At 37.2% G+C, this 23006-nt stretch overlaps 1 protein-coding gene across 1 annotated transcript in view; it reads left to right on the top strand.

Annotated features, from left to right (window-relative positions):
• Window positions 1-22926, top strand: part of LOC126331082 (interleukin-1 receptor accessory protein-like 1-B) — a 121329-nt gene extending 98403 nt beyond the window's left edge. Inside the window, exons 7-9 of the mRNA XM_049996441.1 lie at window positions 8206-8343; window positions 10925-11085; window positions 22624-22926. Of these exons, the coding sequence (XP_049852398.1) occupies window positions 8206-8343; window positions 10925-11085; window positions 22624-22926 (602 nt within the window). The remainder of the gene's footprint in view (window positions 1-8205; window positions 8344-10924; window positions 11086-22623) is intronic.
• The last annotated feature ends 80 nt before the right edge of the window (window positions 22927-23006 follow it).

The following is a 23006-nucleotide window of genomic DNA, read 5'->3' as shown; positions in this document are numbered from 1 at the left end:
TTTGATGCAGCTCTCCATGCTACTCTATCTTGTGCAAGCTTCTTCATCTCCCAGTAACTACTCCAACCTACATCCTTCTGAGTCTGCTTAGTGTATTCATCTCTTGGTCTCCCTCTATGATTTTTATCCTCCACGCTGCCCTCCAATACTAAATTGGTGATCCCTTGATGCCTCAGAACATGTCCTACCAACCGATCCCTTCTTCTGGTCAAGTTGTGCCACAAACTTCTCTTCTCCCCAATCCTATTCAATAGTTCCTCATCCGTTATGTGATCTACCCATCTAATCTTCAGCATTCTTCTGTAGCACCACATTTCGAAAGCTTCCATTCTCTTCTTGTCCAAACTATTTATCGTCCATGTTTCACTTCCATACATGGCTACACTCCATACAAATACTTTCAGAAATGACTTCCTGACACTTAAATCTATACTCGATTCACATATACAATATTTATTTACACACGTAATATGGACAGATACATCTTAGAAACGTGGTGTCTGTACACACTACCCAAGGTCCAGAGATACTGCTTTTGCAATGATATTCTTGGGGAAGGAAGTCCATAGAGCTTGTATCCCCACAAGTTTTTCACTAAAATCTGCGAGGCATGACTGGCACCATTTGTTAGCTACAGCACATATTCCTAGTGATTATAATGTACACACATCACAAAAAGTTTTGCATCACATCAGCTACGAGAGTTCCGGAACCTGTATAGAAAATTGGAATAGAGATCAACATAAACATCATTTCCGCCCATTTTATTGCTCATGAAAACCACACGTTGCATGTTTTACCACCATACAGTGAGACCTTCGGAGGTGATGGTCCAGATTCCTGTACACACAGGTACCTCTAATACCCAGTAGCATGTCCTCTTCCAGTGATGCATGCCTGTATTCTTTGTGGCATACTATCCACAACTTCACCAAGGCACTGTCAGTCTAGATTGTCCCACTCCTCAATGGCGATTCGACATAGATCCCTTAGAGTGGTTGGTGGGTCACATCATCCATAAACAAACCCTTTTCAATCCATCCCAGGCATTTTTGAAAGGGTTCATGTCTGGAGAACATGCTGGCCACTCTAGTCGAGCAATGTCGTTATTCTGAAGGAAGTCATTCACAAGATGTGAATGATGGTGGCGTGAACTGTCATCCATGAAGATGAATGCCTCACCAATATGCTGCCAATATGATTGTGCTATTGGTCAGAGGATGGCATTCACGTATTGTACAGCCATTGCAGCGCCTTCCATGACCACAAGTGGTGTACATCAGTCCCACATAATGCCACCCCAAAAAGGTAGCGAACCTCCACCTTGCTGCACTTGCTGGATGGTGTGTCTAAGCATTCAGCCTGACCGGGTTGCCTCCAAACATGTCTCTGACGATTGTCTGGTTGAAGGCATATGCAACACTCATTGGTGAAGAGAACATTATGCCAGTACTGAGTGGTCCATTCGGCATGTTTTTGGACCCATCTGTACCATGCTGCATGGTGCATTGGTTGCAAAGATGGACCTCACCATGGACATTGGGAGTGAAGTTGCACATCATGCAGCCTTTTGCACACAGTTTGAGTCATAACACAACATCCTGTGGCTGCACAAAAAGCATTATTCAACACAGTGGCATTCCTGTCAGGGTTTCTCTGAGCCATATTCCATACATAGCGGTCACCCACTGCAATAGTTGACCTTGTGTGGCCAGAGTGAGGCATGTCATCGACAGTTCCTGTCTCTTTGTATCTCCTCCATGTCCAAACAACATCGCTTTGGTTCACTCCAAGACTCCTGGACACTTCCCTTGTTGAGAGCCCTTCTTGCCACAAAGTAACAATGTGGATGTGGCCGAACTGCGGTATGGACCATCTGGACATGGTTGAACTACAGACAACACAAACCATGTACCTCCTCCAGGTGGAATGACTGGAACTGATCTGCCCCCTCCATCTAATAGACACTGCTCATGCATAGTTGTTTACATCTTTGGACAGGTTTAGTGACATCTCTGAACAGTCAAAGGGACAGCAGGTTTAGTGACATCTCTGAACAGACAAAGGGACTATCTCGGTGATACAATATCCACAGTCAATGTCTATCTTCAGGAGTTCTCTTTTTTGATGTGTGTATTCTTCATGATACATTGTGCTTTTCACAGTTGGCTTATTCTGTTATAGCACATAGTTTCTTCTTCTTTATACATCACAGTTTTTCCTAAATTTTTAAATTTGCTATGATTTTGATGTACTATTCTCCTACTTTATTTACAAGTGGTGAGTTAGTTAACATAACTTCTGTTTTCCAAAGCATATTCTGAGACCAATTTTCTGCACTATTTAACATGTTCAGTTGCCTTTTTGTTATTGGAAGAAGACCAAGATCACAAACAAATTTCATGCAGTTTAAATTTGTGATGACTAGATTTGATTAGATTAGATTAGATTAGATTAGATTAATACTTGTTCCATAGATCATGAATACGACACTTCGTAATGATGTGGAACGTGTCAGGTTAATAAAAGATGTCTGTACAAGAAATTACATTACACAAAATATTGCATGACACTAATGATTAAGTTTTTTTTTTTTTTACTTAGTTTATATCTAAAAATTCAGCCAATGAGTAGAAGGAGTTGTCATCTAGAAATTCTTTTAATTTATTTTTAAATGTTAGTTGGCTATCTGTCAGGCTTTTGATGCTGTTTGGTAGGTGCCCAAAGACTTTTGTGGCAGCATAATTTACCCCTTTCTGTGCCAAAGTCAGATTTAACCCTGCATAGTGAAGATCATCCTTTCTCCTGGTGTTATAGGTATGCACACTGCTATTACTTTTGAATTGGGTTGGATTATTATCAACAAATTTCATAAGGGAATATATATACTGTGAGGTTACTGTGAGGATCCCTAGATCCTTAAATAGATGTCTGCAGGATGACCGTGGGTGGGCTCCAGCAATTATTCTGATTACACGTTTTTGTGCAATGAATACTTTTCTACTCAACGATGAATTACCCCAGAATATGATGCCATACGAAAGCAGTGAATGAAAGTAGGCATAGTAAGCTAATTTACTGAGATTCTTATCACCAAAATTTGCAATAACCCTAATAGCAGGCGTAGCTGAACTCAGACATTTCAGCAGACCATCAATGTGTTGCTTCCAGTTTAACCTCTCATCAATGGACACACCTAAAAATTTTGAAAATTCTACCTTAGCTACAGACTTCTGTTCAAATTCTATATTTATTACTGGAGTTGTGCCACTTACTGTACAGAACTGTATATACTGTGTTTTATCAAAATTTAAAGAGAGTCCATTTGCTGAGAACCACTTAATAATTTTGTGAAAAACATCATTTACAATTACATCACTTAGTTCTTGGTTTTTGGATGTTATTACTATACTTGTATCATCAGCAAAAAGAACTAACTTTGCATCTTCATCAATGTGGAATGGTAAGTCATTAATGTATGTCAAGAACAGTAAAGGACCTAAGACCGAACCCTGTGGGACCCCGTGCTTGATAGCACCCCAGTTTGAGGAATCAGCTGTTGTTTTAACATTACACGAACCACTTATTTCAACTTTCTGCATTCTTCCAGTTAAGTATGAATTAAACCATTTGTGCACTGCCCCACTCAAACCATAATGATTTAGCTTATCTAAAAGAATTCCATGATTTACACAATCAAAGGCCTTTGAGAGATCACAAAAAATACCAATGGGTGATGTCCGGTTATTCAGAGCATTTAATATTTGATCAGTGAAAGCATATATAGCATTTTCTGTTGAAAAGCCTTTCTGAAAACCAAACTGACATTTTGTTAGTACTTTATTTTTACAAATATGGGAGGCTACTCTTGAATACATTACTTTCTCAAAAATTTTTGATAGGGCTGTCAGAAGAGAGATTGGGCGGTAGTTGTTGACATCCGACGTATCCCCCTTTTTATGCAATGGTTTTACAATGGCATATTTCAGTCTATCAGGGAAAACACCCTGCTCCAAAGAGCTATTACATACGTGGCTGAGAATCCTACTTATCTGTGGGGAACAAGCTTTAAGTACTTTGCTGGAAATGCCATCAATTCCGTAAGAGCTTTTACTTTTCAGTGAGTTTATTATTTTACTGATTTCAGAGGGAGAGGTTGGTGGAATTACAGTTGTTTCAAACTGCGCAGGTATGGCCTCTTCTATTAATAGCCTTGCCTCTTCTAGTGAAGATCTAGATCCTATTTTCTCCACAACATTTAAAAAATGATTATTCAAAATATTTTCAATTTCTGATTGTTTGTTAGTGCACTTGTCATTCAGTTTTATTGCACTAAAGTCTTCCTGTGCTCTTGGTTGCCCTGTTTCCCTTTCAATAATATTCCAAATTGCTTTAATTTTATTATCAGAGTTACTGATCTCAGACATGATACACATGCTTCTGGACTTTTTAATAACTTTTCTTAGTACCGCACAATAGTTTTTATAATATTGAACAATTTCGGGGGCAGTACTCCCCTTGCTGTTAGATACAGTTCTCTTTTACGGTTGCAAGATATTCTTATTCCTTTAGTTAGCCAAGGTTTTTTATATGTTTTCTTGGAATTATGTTTAACTATTTTCTTGGGAAAACAATTTTCAAATACCCTTAAAAATGTATTGTGAAATAAGTTATATTTCAAGTTTGCATCGGGTTCCTTATACACTTCATCCCAGTCTAGCTGCTGTAGGCTTTCCCTAAAGTTTGCAATATTTATATTGTTAATTGAACGCACTGCTTTGAAAGTCTGATTTATTATACTGCATGGAGCTATGTCATGTACTGTAACAAGCTGTGCACTATGATCTGAAAGACCATTCTCAACAGGATAAGCATTTATGTCCTTAAACTTATCTTGGTCTATAAAAAAGTTATCTATCAATGTACTGCTGTTCTTTGTTATCCGAGTAGGAAAATCAATGACGGAGCTCAAATTGAAAGAATTGAGTAATACTAAAAGGTCATTCTTCCTATTACACTCTTTCAGGGAATCAACATTGAAATCCCCACAAATGATAATTTGCTTCCCCCTGTCTGACAGATAGCACAACAAAGCATCCAAGTTTTCTAGAAATAGCTGGAAATTCCCTGAGGGGGACCTATACACTGTTACAATTATGAAAGTGCCATCATTTAGTTTAAGTTCAGTGGCACATGCTTCCATATGTTGCTCTACACAAAATTTTTTAGTTTCTAAATTTTTTGCACTGTGGAAGCTTTTGACATATATGGCAACTCCTCCTCTCATCATATTATCTCTACTTACATGTGCAGCTAATTTGTACCCATTGATGCTAACCTTTTGCATATCAGTGACAATGTGATGCTCAGACAGGCATAGTATATCTATTACATTCTTGGTTTCTATATCTTCTAAACAAAGCAGAAGCTCATCAATTTTATTCTTCAATCCCCCAATATTTTGATGAAATATACTAACAGTATTTTTCACTTTACTTTTGTGAGTATCTTGAACTTTTTTAACATCTTTAGTACTTTTATTCTTCAATCCCCCAATATTTTGATGAAATATACTAACATTATTTTTCACTTTACTTTTGTGAGTATCTTGAACTTTTTTAACATCTTTAGTACTTGCCTGGCTGAGTTTCCCACTGGACACTGATCTTACACTAAAAAAGAGTTTCCACCATGAGATGTAGTTCCTCCCCCCTTTAAATTTCCTGCAATCAGCCCAGACAGTTTACCCTTCCCTTTCCTTTTGAGGTGTAGGCCATGTCTAGTATAGTCCCACCTACAGAGTGAATCAACAGGAACCACACCAATGTGTGACCCTGCACCAGATCCAAGTAGCCATTCCAACTCCAAATTAACTCTCCTGACAGAAGAGGTCAAATGAGGTCGGTCGTGGCGCTCCAGAACCGACACAAACCCAACACTGGTATGATTCGATGCCGATGCAATCTTTGCCAGGTCACACTTTATGCTGTACCCCGGATCTCTGTCAATACTGTTGCCCGGCCCACCCACAATAACCACGGTGTCTTCCTTAGTAAAACCTTTACATAGTGAACCTAAATCCTCTGTAACCTGCCCAAGTTCAGCACTAGGTTTGAAAAAACTTGTGACCTGGTAATCCAACCCTAATTCATCCTGCAGAAGTTGGCCCACACCCCTAGCATGCGAACTACCTAGCAACAGGACTTTCTTTCTCTTTGCAGACTTCCCTACATTCTTAATCAATTTGCTGCTGAAAGCTTGTTGAGCCCTGTCTACATCTACTTCTGTGAGAGGCTCATCAGTTTCTGACTGAGGCAACAGGTCAAACCTATTTTGTACATTAATAACAAAGCTGTCAGAAGAATTTCTTGGCCTGTTCCTCATGCCTGTTGCCACTTCCCACCCCTGTTTACCCTTCTCCCCCCTTAACCTGCCCAGTTCTCGCCTAGCCTCATCTAACTCAGCCTGAAGGGCAGCAATTTTCCCCTCCTGTTCCACAATCTTCCTATCTCTACTGCATAGCCTACAGAACCACTGATGAGTCTCGCTCATTTTCCCAATTCCCACGCCACTACAGTCGCCCCAATGAAAAAAGTTACTACATCCATCACACCAGACTCCGGAGCTAACGATCCTACGGCACATCAGGCACTTTACACTCATGGTACAAATCGATTTTAGTGACAGAAAGACAAATAAGTTACCGGAAAACAATGAAAATACGTGTACGAAAAATTAGGCCTACTCGCGACTATGTAAACAGTGGTTCAGAAGTTTTTTACTGGAAATTACTTAAGAGATGATGATACTCTACAGATATAAAGGAGCAGCAAACGTATTTTAGCACACTAAACTATCAGTAAATGCACTTAAGATTGCAGTATGAAGTTTAATCTGAAAACTCAAAAGTTCGGCCTGGCCGCGATATGTAAACAAAACGAACTTTACGTGATTACTGTGAAAATACGCGAGTAAGACAAAAACCTTTAATTGTACACTTGCAGAGCACTATAATTAACGTAATAAATTAGTTTTAAGTGTTAAAAAACAGTTTATTACTACTTAAATTACTTATCTTTGGATCTTCCAGTTTTGAAGTTCTCTGGATTACCTTGTATTATTGCCAATTTGGTGTATTGATCTAATGAGCATCAGAAACTGAGTCATGACATCTTCTGGCAACCATGAAGGAATGTTTGCATTAATGTGCTCCTGTGTGGGTTTATTATGATATTCATGTGTTAACAACCTGAGGCCTAATGGTGCAATCTATGTAATTTTCAGTGCACTAAATGGGAGTGAAAGATAAATAATGGAAGAATTTCTTCAGTTACAGATCAAATTTAGTACCTTGGTCTACCATTATAATCTTCAATTTTAGTGCTAATATGATCAGATGAGCAAGTAAATTGATGATTTCGAGCCACTGGTTGATTAAATGAACAAAATTCTTTAAATGTATGACTGTTTTTACATTCCCCAGATTAGATATTACATTCAAATTCATTAAGTACTCTCATATAGCTGTCCTTACATTTCTTTCTGACTACATTCAGCTTTTGTTTATCAGAAAGATTTCAGTTTTATGTGAATCTCTTCAACACTTCTCAATTTAAATTCTGAGTCATTCAGATAAAGACTGATCATTATTATTATGTTGTCAGTCATGTTTCCAGTGTAATCACCCACATCATGGATTAGAATCTGTGTATTCCTCCCTCTTTCTTTCTCCCTGCCTTCCCATCCCTCTCCCTCCCTTCTCCCCCCCCCCCCTCTCTTTCTCTCTCTCTCTCTCTCTCTCTCTCTCTCTCTCTCTCTCTCTCTCTCTCTCACACACACACACACACACACACACAAAGAAATGCACGAACATTTTCTTTTGTGTTACTATATCTAATACTTCCAAAAGTGATAAAGGTTAATAATGAAAATAAGGCGATTTAGAATTTTAATTTTTCTGTAGCTAGTACCACTCACACCCTCTTAGTGGATGACAGTTTAATGTAGTGTTTGAGTTAATAAGAAAGATTTTTGATATGCAGTAATGTTAATTATGTATTGTTTTTCCTAAAGAGTAATGTACAGCATGTATAGCTCTTTTTTGTTAAAACTGTTTACATGTGTATGTTGGAATGGTAAAATGGGTATTAGTCAGTTTTTTACAATTGTACTTTTATCATCACTGATAATAGTTGTATATTTCAGATGACAAGGAATATGATGTATTCGTCTGCTATGATGAACAAGATTCTGATTTTGCACTAGATGTTTTAGTTGCTACACTGGAGACTTCATATGGTTACAAATGCTTTGCTTTTCAGCGCGACAGTCTAGCTGGTGACTGTAAGTAGCAAGTGTATTTATAGATATTAGCAGGCCTATATTTTAAAATATGAACACAATGATTTTAATCACATATGTTTCATAATCACCGAATGCTAAATGTCATGTGACATAAATATACGCATAAGACTCGCTAAGTGGCAAAAATTTATTCTTTGTTGTCCATAATAAATGATAACCATCTTTTTGGTAGTTGATAAAATTTATTCATTCATTCAGATGTGGACCAAGACAAAAGGTCAGACCAAATGACCAGAGAAAAATTTGTCAAGTAACCTTACATGGAAAAACAAGGCATACTGAAAAAAGACAAAATTGTATACATTCTTCGCCTGTAATGAAAGAGGCTTCAAAATTGTACACTATTGGATACAAGTGGTTTTGTCAACAGAAAACACAGGTGCTGAAAGAGAGAGAAATATGAAGTGCAGAGTCATTTATTCTAGAATGAATGCTCAACTATGAGTTATTTCACTCTTTGATATAATATGTAAATACATTTTTTGTCAGTATAATAACTACAGATGATGTTAATGTGTGTCGATGAAAGACCATTGCTTCAGCAGGAATGAAGAAGAAAGAGAGAGAGAGAGAGAGAGAAACATTTTGAAGAGAAATGTCATTCAGTATTTTGGGGGATGCACAAAACACAGGAGAGAGTGAAATTCAAATTAAAATCATGCTGCTTTATAACAGCCTGTTGAATCATCTCCTGGTCAGTTCTTGAGGTAGAAACCACATATTTCAAATACAGCTTCTTCAGAAACAAGCCCTATTGCTGTTTTTGTGTTTGAGGAGTGATGAATGAGCAAAGAGCAAATATATGTAGTAACAATTCCTAATTTCAAATATGCAGTTTGCTATTACCATTGCTGACTCTAGTCACAGAACCCCAACACTGAAAAATATGCTTGCATTTTGTAGCATTTCCAGCCCTGTGCAACCTGCCTACCATTTACTGCTTATATTAAGCCCTATTCTTCCTTCAGGTTACTTAATTCAGCCTGACTGCATCTTTTTTTGAAGGTTCATGAGTTGATTCATTTGTTATCAGAGTTGGTGTGATGTTTAGAGCAAAATTGTTAGGTATGTTTCTCCTGTATAACAACTTAGAAATATTTTGATATTAACTGAAAGGCAACATTTGCTCTAATGTAATTTCACTTTCATTGCCATGTGTGTGCTACTGACCTCACTATGAAGAAGAATGTTCATGGTGGTGCAGTTACTTGTGAAGGACAGTAACGGAGCTATTAGTATAAACTGTCTCATTATGTCATTCTAAATACAAGCTGCCATTAATAATTGTCTCATTACTTTATTATTAGATGCCAATGGCATGCTAAAATTATTATAAGCAAATAATGTAATAAATGTAGTAAGAAAACCAGTAATTTGAAAAAGTTGGTACTTGTCTAGCTATTCAATTACTTTTTAACAAATACTGCCACATCATAGTTCTGTGACATATAAATCATGATGTTTCTCTTTCATTTTTTTATTAAAATTTTTCTCAAGACATTTCATTTGGAATTAATCCAACAGTAAATGTTTCTAAAATCCCTAAATTGTTATTATTTTTTAGATTAAATAGCAGTTCCAGTTGCATTATTGTTTGTCTGCCTTCACATTGTACATGAATCACCAACCAATGATGATTCATTCTCATTTATATAAATACATTTTAATGAGAATACTTTAATATTTTAAATAATGAATACAATATGCCATCCCATAATCTGCCTACTGCTTTAGTCCAGTTAGGATTTAATGCAAGGAAATATTTCAAAGTAAGCTATTAAGAAGATTTACATTAATAAATAATTTAAGGAGGTAAAAGGTCTACAAGTAAAAACAAATGCTTAATTGTTGATAAAAAACTGAGAATTTTGCTACCACACACACACACACGCATGTACATCTATGCGATACAAAGCTGGGTTTGTTGGGTAGGATCCAGATGGAATGTGCTGTGAAGCAGCCTTTGAAATCAAGCACCAGACTCTGAATGACATATGTAGGAGCTGCCCTAGAAACACATCCTTTGATTGCATAATCTTCCTGATCTCGTTCTCTGCTAACCCACACTCCATACTTACCTCAGATTTGCACAATGCCTGTAACTTCTCATCCTGCTCCCTAACCCTCTTCTCTATAGTCTCCCTCTTGCTTCATTCTATCCTCTTCCAACACCCATCCCCCAAAAACCACTCCTCCATGTCATCATATCTTGTGCAAAACTCCTCCTGCCTGCAGCTAGAACAAGTTTACTCCCAAGTGCAACATTCCTATCCCAACCACCTGCCACCTCTCCCTCCCAGCCACCCACCACATTTCCCCAACCCTTCCTCCCTCCCTCTCTCTGCTTTCCTGTCTTCCTATGTGCACTCAACCCAACACAACCCTTGTATAAGCATTCACCTGAAAGCTAGCAAAGTTCTCATCTTGTTCATGTGACGATCGGTGACTTAACACCTCAACTTATTTGGTGATTTCTTACCTTTACTTTTTAAAGTATCTATATTTTACCAAGGCCTTTCCATTACCATAAGAAAATTTACATTATTATTATTTGTTACAGGGATCCCTGAGACATATGCAAATGCTGTCAAAAAGAGTCGCAGATTTCTTATGGTACTATCGTCAGCTCTTGCGGCAAACAACTGGTGCATTTATGCCCTTTATATTGCAATAGAAGCATTACTTAATCTCCATTCTAAAATAATTTGCGTAGAACTGCAGGTAAGTAGGTAAGTGATGAGATAGCCTACCATATTCCCACAGAATTTAGATTTTCTGCATGACAATAGACCTAGGTTGAAGGCACAAACTTGACTGCCATTTATTGAAGAAGTAATAGATTAGAAGTCAATATTCACACTTAATCTTTCATTTGTGTGAGTCTGCGTATCAAACTATCATGTAACAAATCTTGTTCATAGAATAATCACCAAAAATTCCTCTTTAAAAAGTGATTTCTTATTGTGAGCCCTTTTCTTGACTTATGATTAGTGGTACAATGCTGCCATGTCTCAGATATTTTCTACCAAATGTATGGAATTGCAAATGTGACTTGACATTGTGCTGTTTGGGTGAAGTTGTTACCTGCTGCTGATTGTTGACAGCTGAACATAAGTTCACTTTATCTTTATCAAATTTTCTTTTGTTTCGATGTCCCATCAACAAACTTCGAGGGACAGTATGTTGCAAACAGAGGATTTTTTTAAATTTTGTATTGAAAATACATCTTTTTGTCTCAGTGTTTCTGAACAGTGGTCATCAGTGAGGGACACAGAGAGTTGTTGTTCTGTTCCTAAACCTGGAGTGTGCCTTGTCATTTGTCTGTAAATGGTTCATTCAGCATCCATTTAGGGTTAAAACTGTTTTAACTTCTCAGGTCTAGTTATATTCTATGATGAGGTCAGGGGAAGAATAGATGATGTCCATACACAGTACCCTTGATGCAGATTAACAGTACCTATGAGAAAAGAAGTTGCAATCATGAATATGTTGGCAGTGGAAGGCATGATTTGAGGAGACCAGATTTTGAGGATATGTTCGGCTAGCACACATGTGTCATCCACAGTTCATGTAATCATCTGGAGGGTATTGCAGGATTACAGTCTACACATTTACCACCTTCAGAAAATGCAAATACAAGAACTATCCAATTTTGCATCCCATATAGAATTTTTTCACTGGTGTCTTCATCAAAATGCCATTCACATACAGACGTGTTACTCACAGATGAGGCTTGTCTTATACCTGCCAGTTATTTTAATGATCAGTTTCCTGACTTACTTGAACATAAATCATTGCACAAAAGATTACATCCATGACAACATACAGTGTGTGGTGGAGAGTATTTCCTGCCTTCCTGTACCTTGTATGAATAGTTCATGTGTAGAATGAGTGTCAGTAAGGGTCCAGGGAGTTCAAATTTCTCTGATTTTACCAACATGACTATTTTAAAAGATTTATGTGGGAGGAAGTAGCATGTGGCTTAACTTTTCTTGAAAAGTGTGTGTTCTCAGAATTTCTCCATGACACATTTCTGTGGTGCTCATGCTCCTACTAAATCAGCCCATGACAAAACATGTTGTTCCTCTCTGGACCATCTCTGTATCCTCTATTAACCCTACATGGTAACATCCCTAGTTTAATGAGCAATACTCAAAAATCAGTCAAATGGCGGATGTATGTGTTATGATAGACTCTCAGTTCCTGAAGATTCTTCCAATAGCTATTCATTAATAATGGGCCTTTCCACCTATCTGAGCATAATGTGTTACATTTGTTTATCCAGGTATTTCTATATTTTATTCCATATTTCAGGAATTACAACTTCACTATACACAACATTACTATATGTGAACATTCTCACAACTTCTGCCATTATCCAGTGGACAATCTATATACATTAGGAGCATTTGTGCTCTGTAACACTCTCTTGTAGTATGGCCAAGGTCACTTTCATATCTGCCCGTTTCTCTCCATTGATTGTGATGTGCTAAGTTTTAGGTGCTTGAAATCCTCAGTCCAATCAGATACCTGCTCTTATATTCAGTATTTTGTTCACTAGTCAACAGTGTGGAACTGTACTGAACACATTCTGAAAGTCAAGGAATATGGCATCAACGTGTGTACCTCTGTTTACCATTTTTTGGATCTCATAGATGAACATGATGAGTTGATTTTCACAATAGTGTTCGCAGAATCCATATTGATTCATACAGATAAGATTCTCAATCTCCAAAAAGGTACTAATGTGTGAGCATAAAATGGAGTATTAGGATTACATTAACATCTATACTCTGCAAGCCACTGTACAGTTCATGGCAGAGGTTACTTCACACCAATACAATAAATTTTCTCTCCTGTTCTATTTGCGTGCTGCAGAAAGTGAAAATGCATCTGTACACAACCTAATCTTCTTTGTCTTTGTCTCATGATCTATATGTGAGAAATATAGTGGTGGCAGCACAACAGTTACACAGTCTTCTTTGAATACAAGTTCTATAAATTTGCTTAACATGATGATGTGGCAACTACATCATCTTTCTTCCAAAAATTCTCATTTCTGAGCATTTCTGTTACACTTAAATATGGGTTGTACTGACTTGCTATCATCCAAGCAGCTTATTTTTGAATTTGTTCAATGTCTGTTGTCATGCCTAGCTGATAATGACTCCAAATTCTGCAGTACTGTAAAAGTAGTTGTACTAGTGTTTTGTGTGAAATAACTTTACAGATGCATTGCTCTTTCTCACACCAATCCGAACCTTCCCTAATACTAATTTAATGTGAACATCGCATTCCATATTGCTTCATGGTATTACCTCTAAATACTTAAATAGTAGCCTGTGTAAGCACAAAAGAAATGCAGTGAAATTACAAAAATGAAGAGAAAAAAGAACTTACCATTTATTTACAATGAAAAATGCAGTAAAAAATATGTTTATAGAAGATGCTGAAAGTGAACCCCTGGAACATCAATACACAGCTGCACACATCTATGCATATTCAGATACACTCGGTGTAAAGTTCACATATCGATGGCAGCAATTTTATGGCTGATGTTGTCTTTCAGTTCTTGTATTGTATGTGGTTTTCTTTCACAGACTATGATCTTCAAGTGCCCCCACAGAAAAAAAATAACATGTTGTTAGAGGAAATGAATCTGGTACCCATAAATGTTTGCTGACAGTTCATCCCTCAATGAGGAAGACATCAGGAACACATTTCAGGGATAGCTCAGATGTGTGGCATGTTATCCATCTTGCTGGAGGAAGCAGTATCGCCACTCATATTCAGTGAGATGAGCAGAAAATGTATCAAAATTTTCCATATATGCAGCCGTGTTGAGGATAGTGTCAAAAAATATTGGTCTAATGATGCGTGTTCCTGTTCCACCACACCAAATGCCAACATTTTTTTCATCAGGAAGTGGTTGCTGACATGCTATGTTAGGGTTCTCTGTTGCCCAGTATCTTTATGTTCTATAGGTATGAGCTCTTATGACCAGAAAGATGAAACATGCTTCATCACTCAAGATGTAATGAAAAGGGTCTAACAAACCATCATTTATGTTATTCAAAAGCCAAGAGTAGTAATCTACACATTTCTGACTGTCACCCTTCTGTAACTGCTGCTGCACAACTATCATACGATATCACTTCAAATTAAGACTTTTCAATAACCACTGGCAACTCCTCCTACTTAAATGCTTCTTTTGGGCCAATTTACCTGTAGACTCTTTGGGTTCTGAATAATTCTGTCGTGAATGTCTCCAATAACTTCTGGTGTGTGAATTCCCTGTTGTTTTCAATTTTTGCACAGATCCATTGGCGCCCCAGTTTTTATACAGACTCTGTATTGCTCTCTTTGCTGGTAGTCCACTATCTGGATAACTGACCCCAAACATTTCGTATTTCCTTAACTGAACATGTTTTCACATATGCTTCCACAATTTCAATTCTTTCATCTAAAGAGAAAGTCATTTTTCAGACCGCAATGAGAAATTGCACAAAACTGTTAATTCTAGTAGCTGCTTATTTCAAAAGTCAAAATATTGCATTCGCATTAAGGGGAGCCGAGCTACTTTCAACTGCACCATCCTGTGCAATACAAAATGCTCGATAAATTCACTGCTGATAATGTGATCATAACTGGGTGTGTTTGGTTTCTTTCTCTTTGAGATAAACATTATCTTATATTTGTCCACAACTAAAAAGAGGTGGCACTCATTGCACCCAGTGGAAATTTTGTCCTACAATCATCCAATTATTTGTAAAATATTCATTTTCATTGAACATTCACCATCCAGTGCAGCATACTAGGTTCTATTAGACAAATATTTATTGAGCCAGTCACATATTTGTGAAGATACTATGTATGATCATATCATTGTTAGTAGCTGAGAATGTACTTGGGTGTTAAACATATTTCAGAAATCTAAGAATACAGGCTTGCAAGATGTGTGTGAATATAGCAAGCTGTGTTTTCCTGAATCTGTGCTTATTCTTTGAGAGAGGCTCATTGTCCTACAGGAACATTGTAATGTGTGTGCATAGAACAAGCTGCAGGATCTTTCTACAGATGGACATCAGTGATATTTATCTCTAATTCAATGCATTTGATCTTTTATACTTTTTGTGAACACAAGTGACCTCCACTCATTTCTGTTTACAGAAGACAGTCCATTACACAATACATTCTCAGTGAATATGAGGTAGGAAAGAAGCTAACTGCTTGGTGTATTCAATGTAAAATCTAATTGGAATTCAGTTAGGATCTGATGTCTTGTTCACTTTAAGCAGTGAATTTTTTTTTCCGCTACTGTGGTGCTAATATCAATAATTGTCATTTAAATGCAGCATTTAACATGTCTGTTTTCTGTCTGCTGTCTGCTTCAACACAAGATGGATCCATGAGAAACTGGGTGGAAGTTTTGCACCCATTCATTCTGTCAACTGAAAAGTCCACCTGTTGTCACTCAGTGGATGTCCATTTGTGGTACTGATGTGCAAATTCCAATGAACAGCAGTCAGCATTGATGCATATACCATGCTCCTGCTGTGGCAGTGCATAAACATCAGTGCTGGTGAACACTTGATTGATCTGTACGGTCAGTTGCTCAACAGTTGCACAACACCACAGATATCATTCACCCTTGTCATTTATAGCCCATGGTACAACAAAGTTACCTCGGTGCCCGATAGCACAATTTTGCCATGCACAGCGTACTTTAACCACTGTGGCATGCTAAAAATTTTCAAGCATAGCCATTTTGGAAATGCTCCCACCCTTGGCCCAAAAGTCAATAATAATGTCCTTTTGGACGCCAGATCAATCACTCCACTCCCACATCCCCCCAATACATGCTTTACATACTTTTCACAGCTAATGTTGCCAGCTGCTGTCTGTGAGCGGTTATTGTTCGCTGGTGACAAACATAGGCAGTGGTCACATCAATGTAACTGGACCATGTACAAATGCACATTTCCCCCAATATTTGGCCACAAAAAATTAACAAGTAGCTTTACCTGCGTGGCCACGCAAATAACAGTACATATTCACATCAAAGAAACTTCAGCTATAGTATTCATTTCTTAGCTCAAAATGGAGTAATGATACTGCTAATATTTGGAAATTAACCATTGTTTCTGAGGTAACAATGTAACCCTCTTTGATTGTTGAGTGTTATTATACTCACAGTTCTCGTATTACATGTGAAAGGGTAGACTCAATTTTTCCCTAACACAAGGGGGAAATTTAGTTTTCACTGGTGAGTGTTAACCTTGCAAGGAAAATGTCAACAGGCTCCAAAATTTGGTGCAGTTATGATGCAAACTTCAAACTCAAGGTTCCTTGTTACATGAAAAGTGCATCTCATAAAGAAAATGGCGAAAATTATGGTTTGGACCAATCTAATGCATGGTATTGATTGCATTTGAAATGAGCTGCACACTGCAAGGAGGTCTTACAGAGGGTTAAATGCCAGGAAATATCCAGAACTAAGTTCATGGCTGTGGCTTGGATGGTAACTAAACACTTTGGGAGATGAGTAATGACAAAACCGATAGTGATGAGTCATAACACAGATAGAGTTCTGGAGGAGTATCAGTTGGCTCATAGATTAACACTTAGATGTGGCCCCTGTACCCAACAAAATACTTCATTAATGCAGAGACTGATATGAGATTTTGCAGAGAAGCTCACCAACTTCTAGAGGCATCTAATCAAAATATGGCAGTAGCATTCTGCCCTCTGCGCCAGACTGACAACACCGGTGAGAATGTGTAGCTGAGCAATATAACAGTGAGTTGTAAATGGAACAACAATACCAGAAAGGAAAGTTGCTGAGCAATACAACAGTGAGTTATAAATGGAACAACAATACCAGAAAGGAAAGTTGCTACTCACCATATAGCAGAGATGCTGAGTCGCGATAGGCACAACAAAAAGATTCCACAATTAATTATTAGAACAATTGTAGATGAGAAACAAAGAATTGCACAAGGAAACTTTCCCCAAGGGGTTAGTGTTCCATTGCCAATAAAAAAAGATTGGATGACAACAGAATTGATGATGGACTGCCTAGCTATTGTTTCAAATCATAGCCTTGTTGAACTATTCAATAAGAGAGCTATGTCAGTGCTGGATGCCTTTAAAGGTCACCTCACACCTAAGTACTGAATAAAACAGTGAACGCAGACCTAATTTTTGATACCTACAGTATGACATCAAAATTGTGAGGGCTTGATGCTGTTATGAACAAGCTATTTAAAGACCGTCCATAAAAACATAACTGCAATCACTGAGCCTTACATGTGATTGGATTCTCATCATCAAAAGGTTTGATACTGGTAGTGAAGTTAACAGTGACATCTGTGAAAACTATGATTATAAGGCTGGTATTTGCATGTAATTTATCTATGTAACAACATAAAAATGTGATCAAATGTGACCAACCATATTGTGAACAGTTTTTGTAAAAGACTCATGTGACATAATGTTTCTCCTTGGAGTTTTCCTCTGTTTCCCCCTCAATATTAAAGGTGTAGCTTACACTCAGATGCCTTATATGCAAGCCAATACAGTAAAAGTTACCAGTTCATCCTTTAAGTAACCTGATAGTGACTGTTTTTCTCTTCAACCAATATAAGCATTCTTCTAGCTTTCTTGATGACTTGACTTTTTACTTTTGTTGAATATTGCTCCTAATTTAATCTGATCTAATCTAAGGGTATCATGATCTCCAATACCTGTGCCCTAAGTTATATTCTCTGAAAGACCGAGTCTGTCTGCAGACAGGAGGCCTAAAATATATCTTTTATGTGTGGATTGTTGGACTAATTGTTCAAAGCAGTTATCAAACAGTATATTCAGTATTACTTTGTGAGACTAACTATCCTTTCCTCCAATAAGGTATGTGTAGTTTTTCCAGTCAATATTGGGTGCGTTAAAATCACCACGTACTGCAACCCTATGCTTGGTGTATTTCTGTGCTTCCAAATTTAGGCAATTTTCTAACTACTGTATGACCACTGTTTTTGATGTGTTAGTTGGTAAAAACATCTAATTATTAATCTAAGTCTGCCTACCTCAGTTACTCTAATCCATATTAGTTCGCAGACATCAGTTCACTTTAGACCTCACTAGACATAATGTTTCTCCTTGTTGCCATAAACACTCCTCCTTGTGGACAGTCTACTCTATATTTCTGATATATGTTCCATGTGTTGTCACATATTTCCCTTATCTCTACTCTAGAATTCACGAACTTCCAGTCCCTACTAGGATGTGGGGGCGACAGCTGTGTATGACACAGCCGAGGTCTGCAACTCCTCTGTGAATACTCTGGCAGTTGGCAACTAATATTCTCACTCTCCACATTTTCTATACAATCAGTTGAAACAATTTGTTTAACTGATGCTGGTGTTTCCATTGGGTCTCAAGAGTTTCATCTAAAATATATACACACACATATTCTACACAAACCCTGACATACCATAGGATTTGGCTGTTTGGTTGTCACAACACAACATCTGTTATTGTTACCACACAAGCACTCTTGATGTACTACAATGTCAAGCAAAAAATCTCCCTTCCCTTAACAGAAACAAAATATTACGTCATTAATCCTCACTCCTAAAAGCAAGTACTCTGCATGCTGTATAGTTATTGCATTTAAGTCTCTGAGAGTTATAAGGCCATGTGGTGTAATTTTAGTGTCACATTAGCCACTGATATTTGTCTTCAAATTTTGGCTCTTCACTTCAGACTTGTTCATATCTATTAATAGTAGCAGCTTGATTATAGCTGAATGAAATCAATATCTTTTATCTTGACAAATTAAAATTTTTCTTTCTCAGTTATTCCAGAGAGATAACGCACAAACATACTGTTGTTGGCCATCTTACTCTGTAACTACAATTTCATACACTTTGTGTCGAAAGGAAAATTCACTTGAGAAAACTATAAAATTGCAGAAAGACAGAATTGCTTGCGAGTACTTACCTCCAATAGCAAAAATTCTAAGTACCTATTGTATCCTTGTTTTCCAAAGTGAGAAAGGAAATACCAGTTCTTTCTACTTTTATATATTTCTAATGGCAGCGTTAGTTTAAAGTCTGAGTGACACAAGCCACCACATGGGGTGCCAAGCTCAGAGGAGCACCAGAAGTACCACAACAGTAAGAGTTCTATACAAGACATATCACAGTTAGTATCAGCCGCTTGGGATGTAAAGCTATACAGTGTGCTACACAGTTAGTAGTGGGAAAAGGGGGTGGAAAAATGTTCTTGAATTGGCCATACTAATGGCAGTACATAAGAGTTTTGCCTTGTGGAGTTAAGAGTGCTGGTGTTGATGTGATCAAAGAACAAAAAGTTTGGTTTTGATCTTGGATGGATGGGTTCAAGCACTTCTGCAACTTGAGAGAGACACTGTCCTGAGTACCACTTCTGGATAATGAGTTCCTGAGAGCTAACTGGTACATATTTTATTGTTCTTTATGGTAGACACAAGACATATTAAATTCAGCTGATACAAATGAGGATCTATAAAAATGCAGCAAATATATCATGTAAAAAGGGAATACAGGTAACTAAAAAATGAGATTGTAAAAAAGTACAAACTGGTAAACACTGTATGACTGTAGGAAAGATATCTACATCTACCTACATACTCAGCAAAATACTGTGAAGTGCGTGACAGTGAGTAGTTAACACGATACCACATGCTAGGGTTTCTTCCCATCTTTATCACATATGGTGCATGGGAAGACTGACTCTTTAAAAGTCTCTGTGCATGCTGTAATTACAGTAGTCTAATTTCATCTTCACAGTCACTTTGAATTCAGTTAAAGTAATTAATGAGTCCAGGACAAACATTTTTAACAATAATTGACAAGAGACAAATTGGGATGAAATTTTTAACAAACCAATTGCTGACAAAAAGTTTAATCTATTCCATGATAAACTTATATTGTTATTTGGAAATAGCTTTCCTTATAAACTAATCAACAAGGACATTAAACAGTTATATAAAAACATAGATCACTAGAGGAATTCAACTATCTTGTGAAAGGAAAAGGGACATTTATATGTTGCATGAATATGTACATTATGTCAGAATGCAGTCATTCTGTCCACATATTTAACTCCATTTGGAATGGAGTGAAATGAGAGACATTGCAACAGGCCATAGACCCAGGATAATATCACTACTGATTTAAATGGAAGGGTTATGAATGATCAGTCAGGAAGAGGGTCTGTTTAATAATATATATAAGACAGGTGAAATACCCTCAGACTTCAAGAATATATTAATCTCCATATCTAAGAAGCCAGATGAATTACCAAACATCACATTATAAATTGAATAATCTACAGAAGAATAGAATGACTAATAGAAGCTAATCTGGTAGAAAATAAGTTCAGTTTTGTGGAAATGTGTCAATATGTGATGCAATATAGACCCTTCAGTTTATTTAGAAAATAGGCTGCAGAAAGACGAACTCACATTTATAACATTTGTAGATTTAGAAAGAGATTTTGGCAATGTTGACTGGAAAACACTGTCTGATATTCTGAAATTATCTGGGATAAAATATAGGGAGTGAAAAGTTTCGTACAAATTATGCACAAACTAGACTGCAATTATTGATATTGAAGGATGGCAGTAGTCGAGAATGGAGTGAGGCAAGGTTGTAGAGCGCATACTGTGTTATTCATTATCCAGCATCCACAACCTCCGAGAATTTTAAACACACATTGATCACTGCTCAGTACTTCAGTATCCCACTTCATTGCACTTCCTGATGATTCTCTCAAATTTCAGTCTATTACCTTGATTACAAAATTTTGATCTGAGTCTACTCTTGTTCCTAGTAAGTATTACAATCCAAATTCTGACTCTGGGACCTCTGGCTCACGATGACGTAATCTGCCTGTTATCTTTCTGTGCCCCTGGCCTTTTCAAAGTAAATCTATTCCTCTTGCAATATTTTAACTATGTATTGTCAAAACTAACTGAAATTTATTGCAGAACTCGATGATTCTTTCTCCCTCAGATCTGTCTTTTATTTATCTCTGTATTACAGCATTCAGTGCAGCATGATTGTTAGACTTTCATCTCTGCTTACATGCTGAATTACCTATTTATTTCCCTCATATATTCTCTGTCTTCTGCTTGTGACGTTGGAATATTGATACAAGCTGTAGTTGTTGGTGTTGGTTTGGTTTTGTTTATGATGAGTATAATCCTGCTGCAGAACTGTTCACATTTCCTCACTCTTTGACCCAACCTCCTACTTACAACGAATCCTACTCTTGTTACACCATTTTCTGGTGCTGTTGATATCATCTTATATTCAGCTGACCATGTATCTTTTTTTTCCATTTCACTTCACTGGCATAAGCAGGTTAAAATGGATGTATTTTGCAGTAGTTATGCACAGAGATAAAGCCGTGTGCTCAGGACAAACTGGTATAGAGGGTGATATCAATCCAGTCTTGAGACTGAAGACTTCAGTAACAATGTAGTGAATGTAAACATGTACCATTCTCATCGTAGACAGAACAGGATTTTCATACCACCTGTTTTACCATTTCTTTCGAACATCACAGTAAGAAAGATAAGCTTTATCATCCATGTTATTCACACAAAGAGCTGGAGTACTTTCAAAATTTCTGAGCGGTTCTTTCAGCCTAAGTCCAGATGAGATGTGCCATCTGCTTCTACAGTAATAGATCTCTTTTCTTATTTACACACAATATGTTGCATTTATTTACACTCATGGACAACTGCCAGTCTCTCCATCAGTCACCATTCCTCTACATGTCTTCCTATTTTTGCTACACAATATAATATACAGCATTCTCCAAGATATGAAAATTATTCCTTAGACATCAACCAACTATTAGCTGTCATTAAAAACTGTGGTTTGAAACTATTCAGCACTCTTTTTCTTTTTCTTTTTTTCTTTTGTGGTGGCATGTATTGCTGCTGATGGACCAACAGCTATTACAAAGCAGATACAAACAGCTAGCATCCTTGTATCAAAAGACCTTCTCATATACAGAGGTATGTTGTGAACTGTTCTCATGGAGTTCGTAGTACAGTACATGATTTTCCATAGTATTCTTTGAAAATAATGAACATTCCTTTTTTATTCTGTCTCTGATAAAAACAATAGTATCTTATTTGCATCAGTTTCAATATTTAATAACAATTTTATGTATTATACTAACAGTGTTTTGTTTCTGCCTTAGAATATTTGCTGGGATGTGACACTCAGCAACACTAACATAAATGATACCACACTGAGGCATGTCCTCAATGTAATAAAGAAAATACGCTGGAAGCCAGGATGCACACCACTGGGTGTATCTCCTGATGATGTAAGTTTGCATGGTATGGAATTGTATGGAAAAGGTTCACAAGAATTCTGGAAAAGGCTAAGATTACATCTGCCACCAAGAAGAATGCTTCATAATGCAGCGAATCACGAAATTTTACAACCAAACTTTTCGCCTCAAGCATCAACACTCACATTAATAAATCACAGTGCTTGAAAAATGGCAATGTTTTTATTAGTGCTGCCATCTATCAGAACCTTCAGTGGATTATATTAATTCAGTTGTGTCAGTAACAT

The sequence above is a fragment of the Schistocerca gregaria genome, chromosome 2 (assembly GCF_023897955.1).
Source record: "Schistocerca gregaria isolate iqSchGreg1 chromosome 2, iqSchGreg1.2, whole genome shotgun sequence".
In the NCBI taxonomy this organism is placed as follows: domain Eukaryota; kingdom Metazoa; phylum Arthropoda; class Insecta; order Orthoptera; family Acrididae; genus Schistocerca; species Schistocerca gregaria.
The sequence above is the reverse complement of the archived record's forward strand: the minus strand, read 5'-3'. Positions and strand labels throughout refer to the sequence as shown.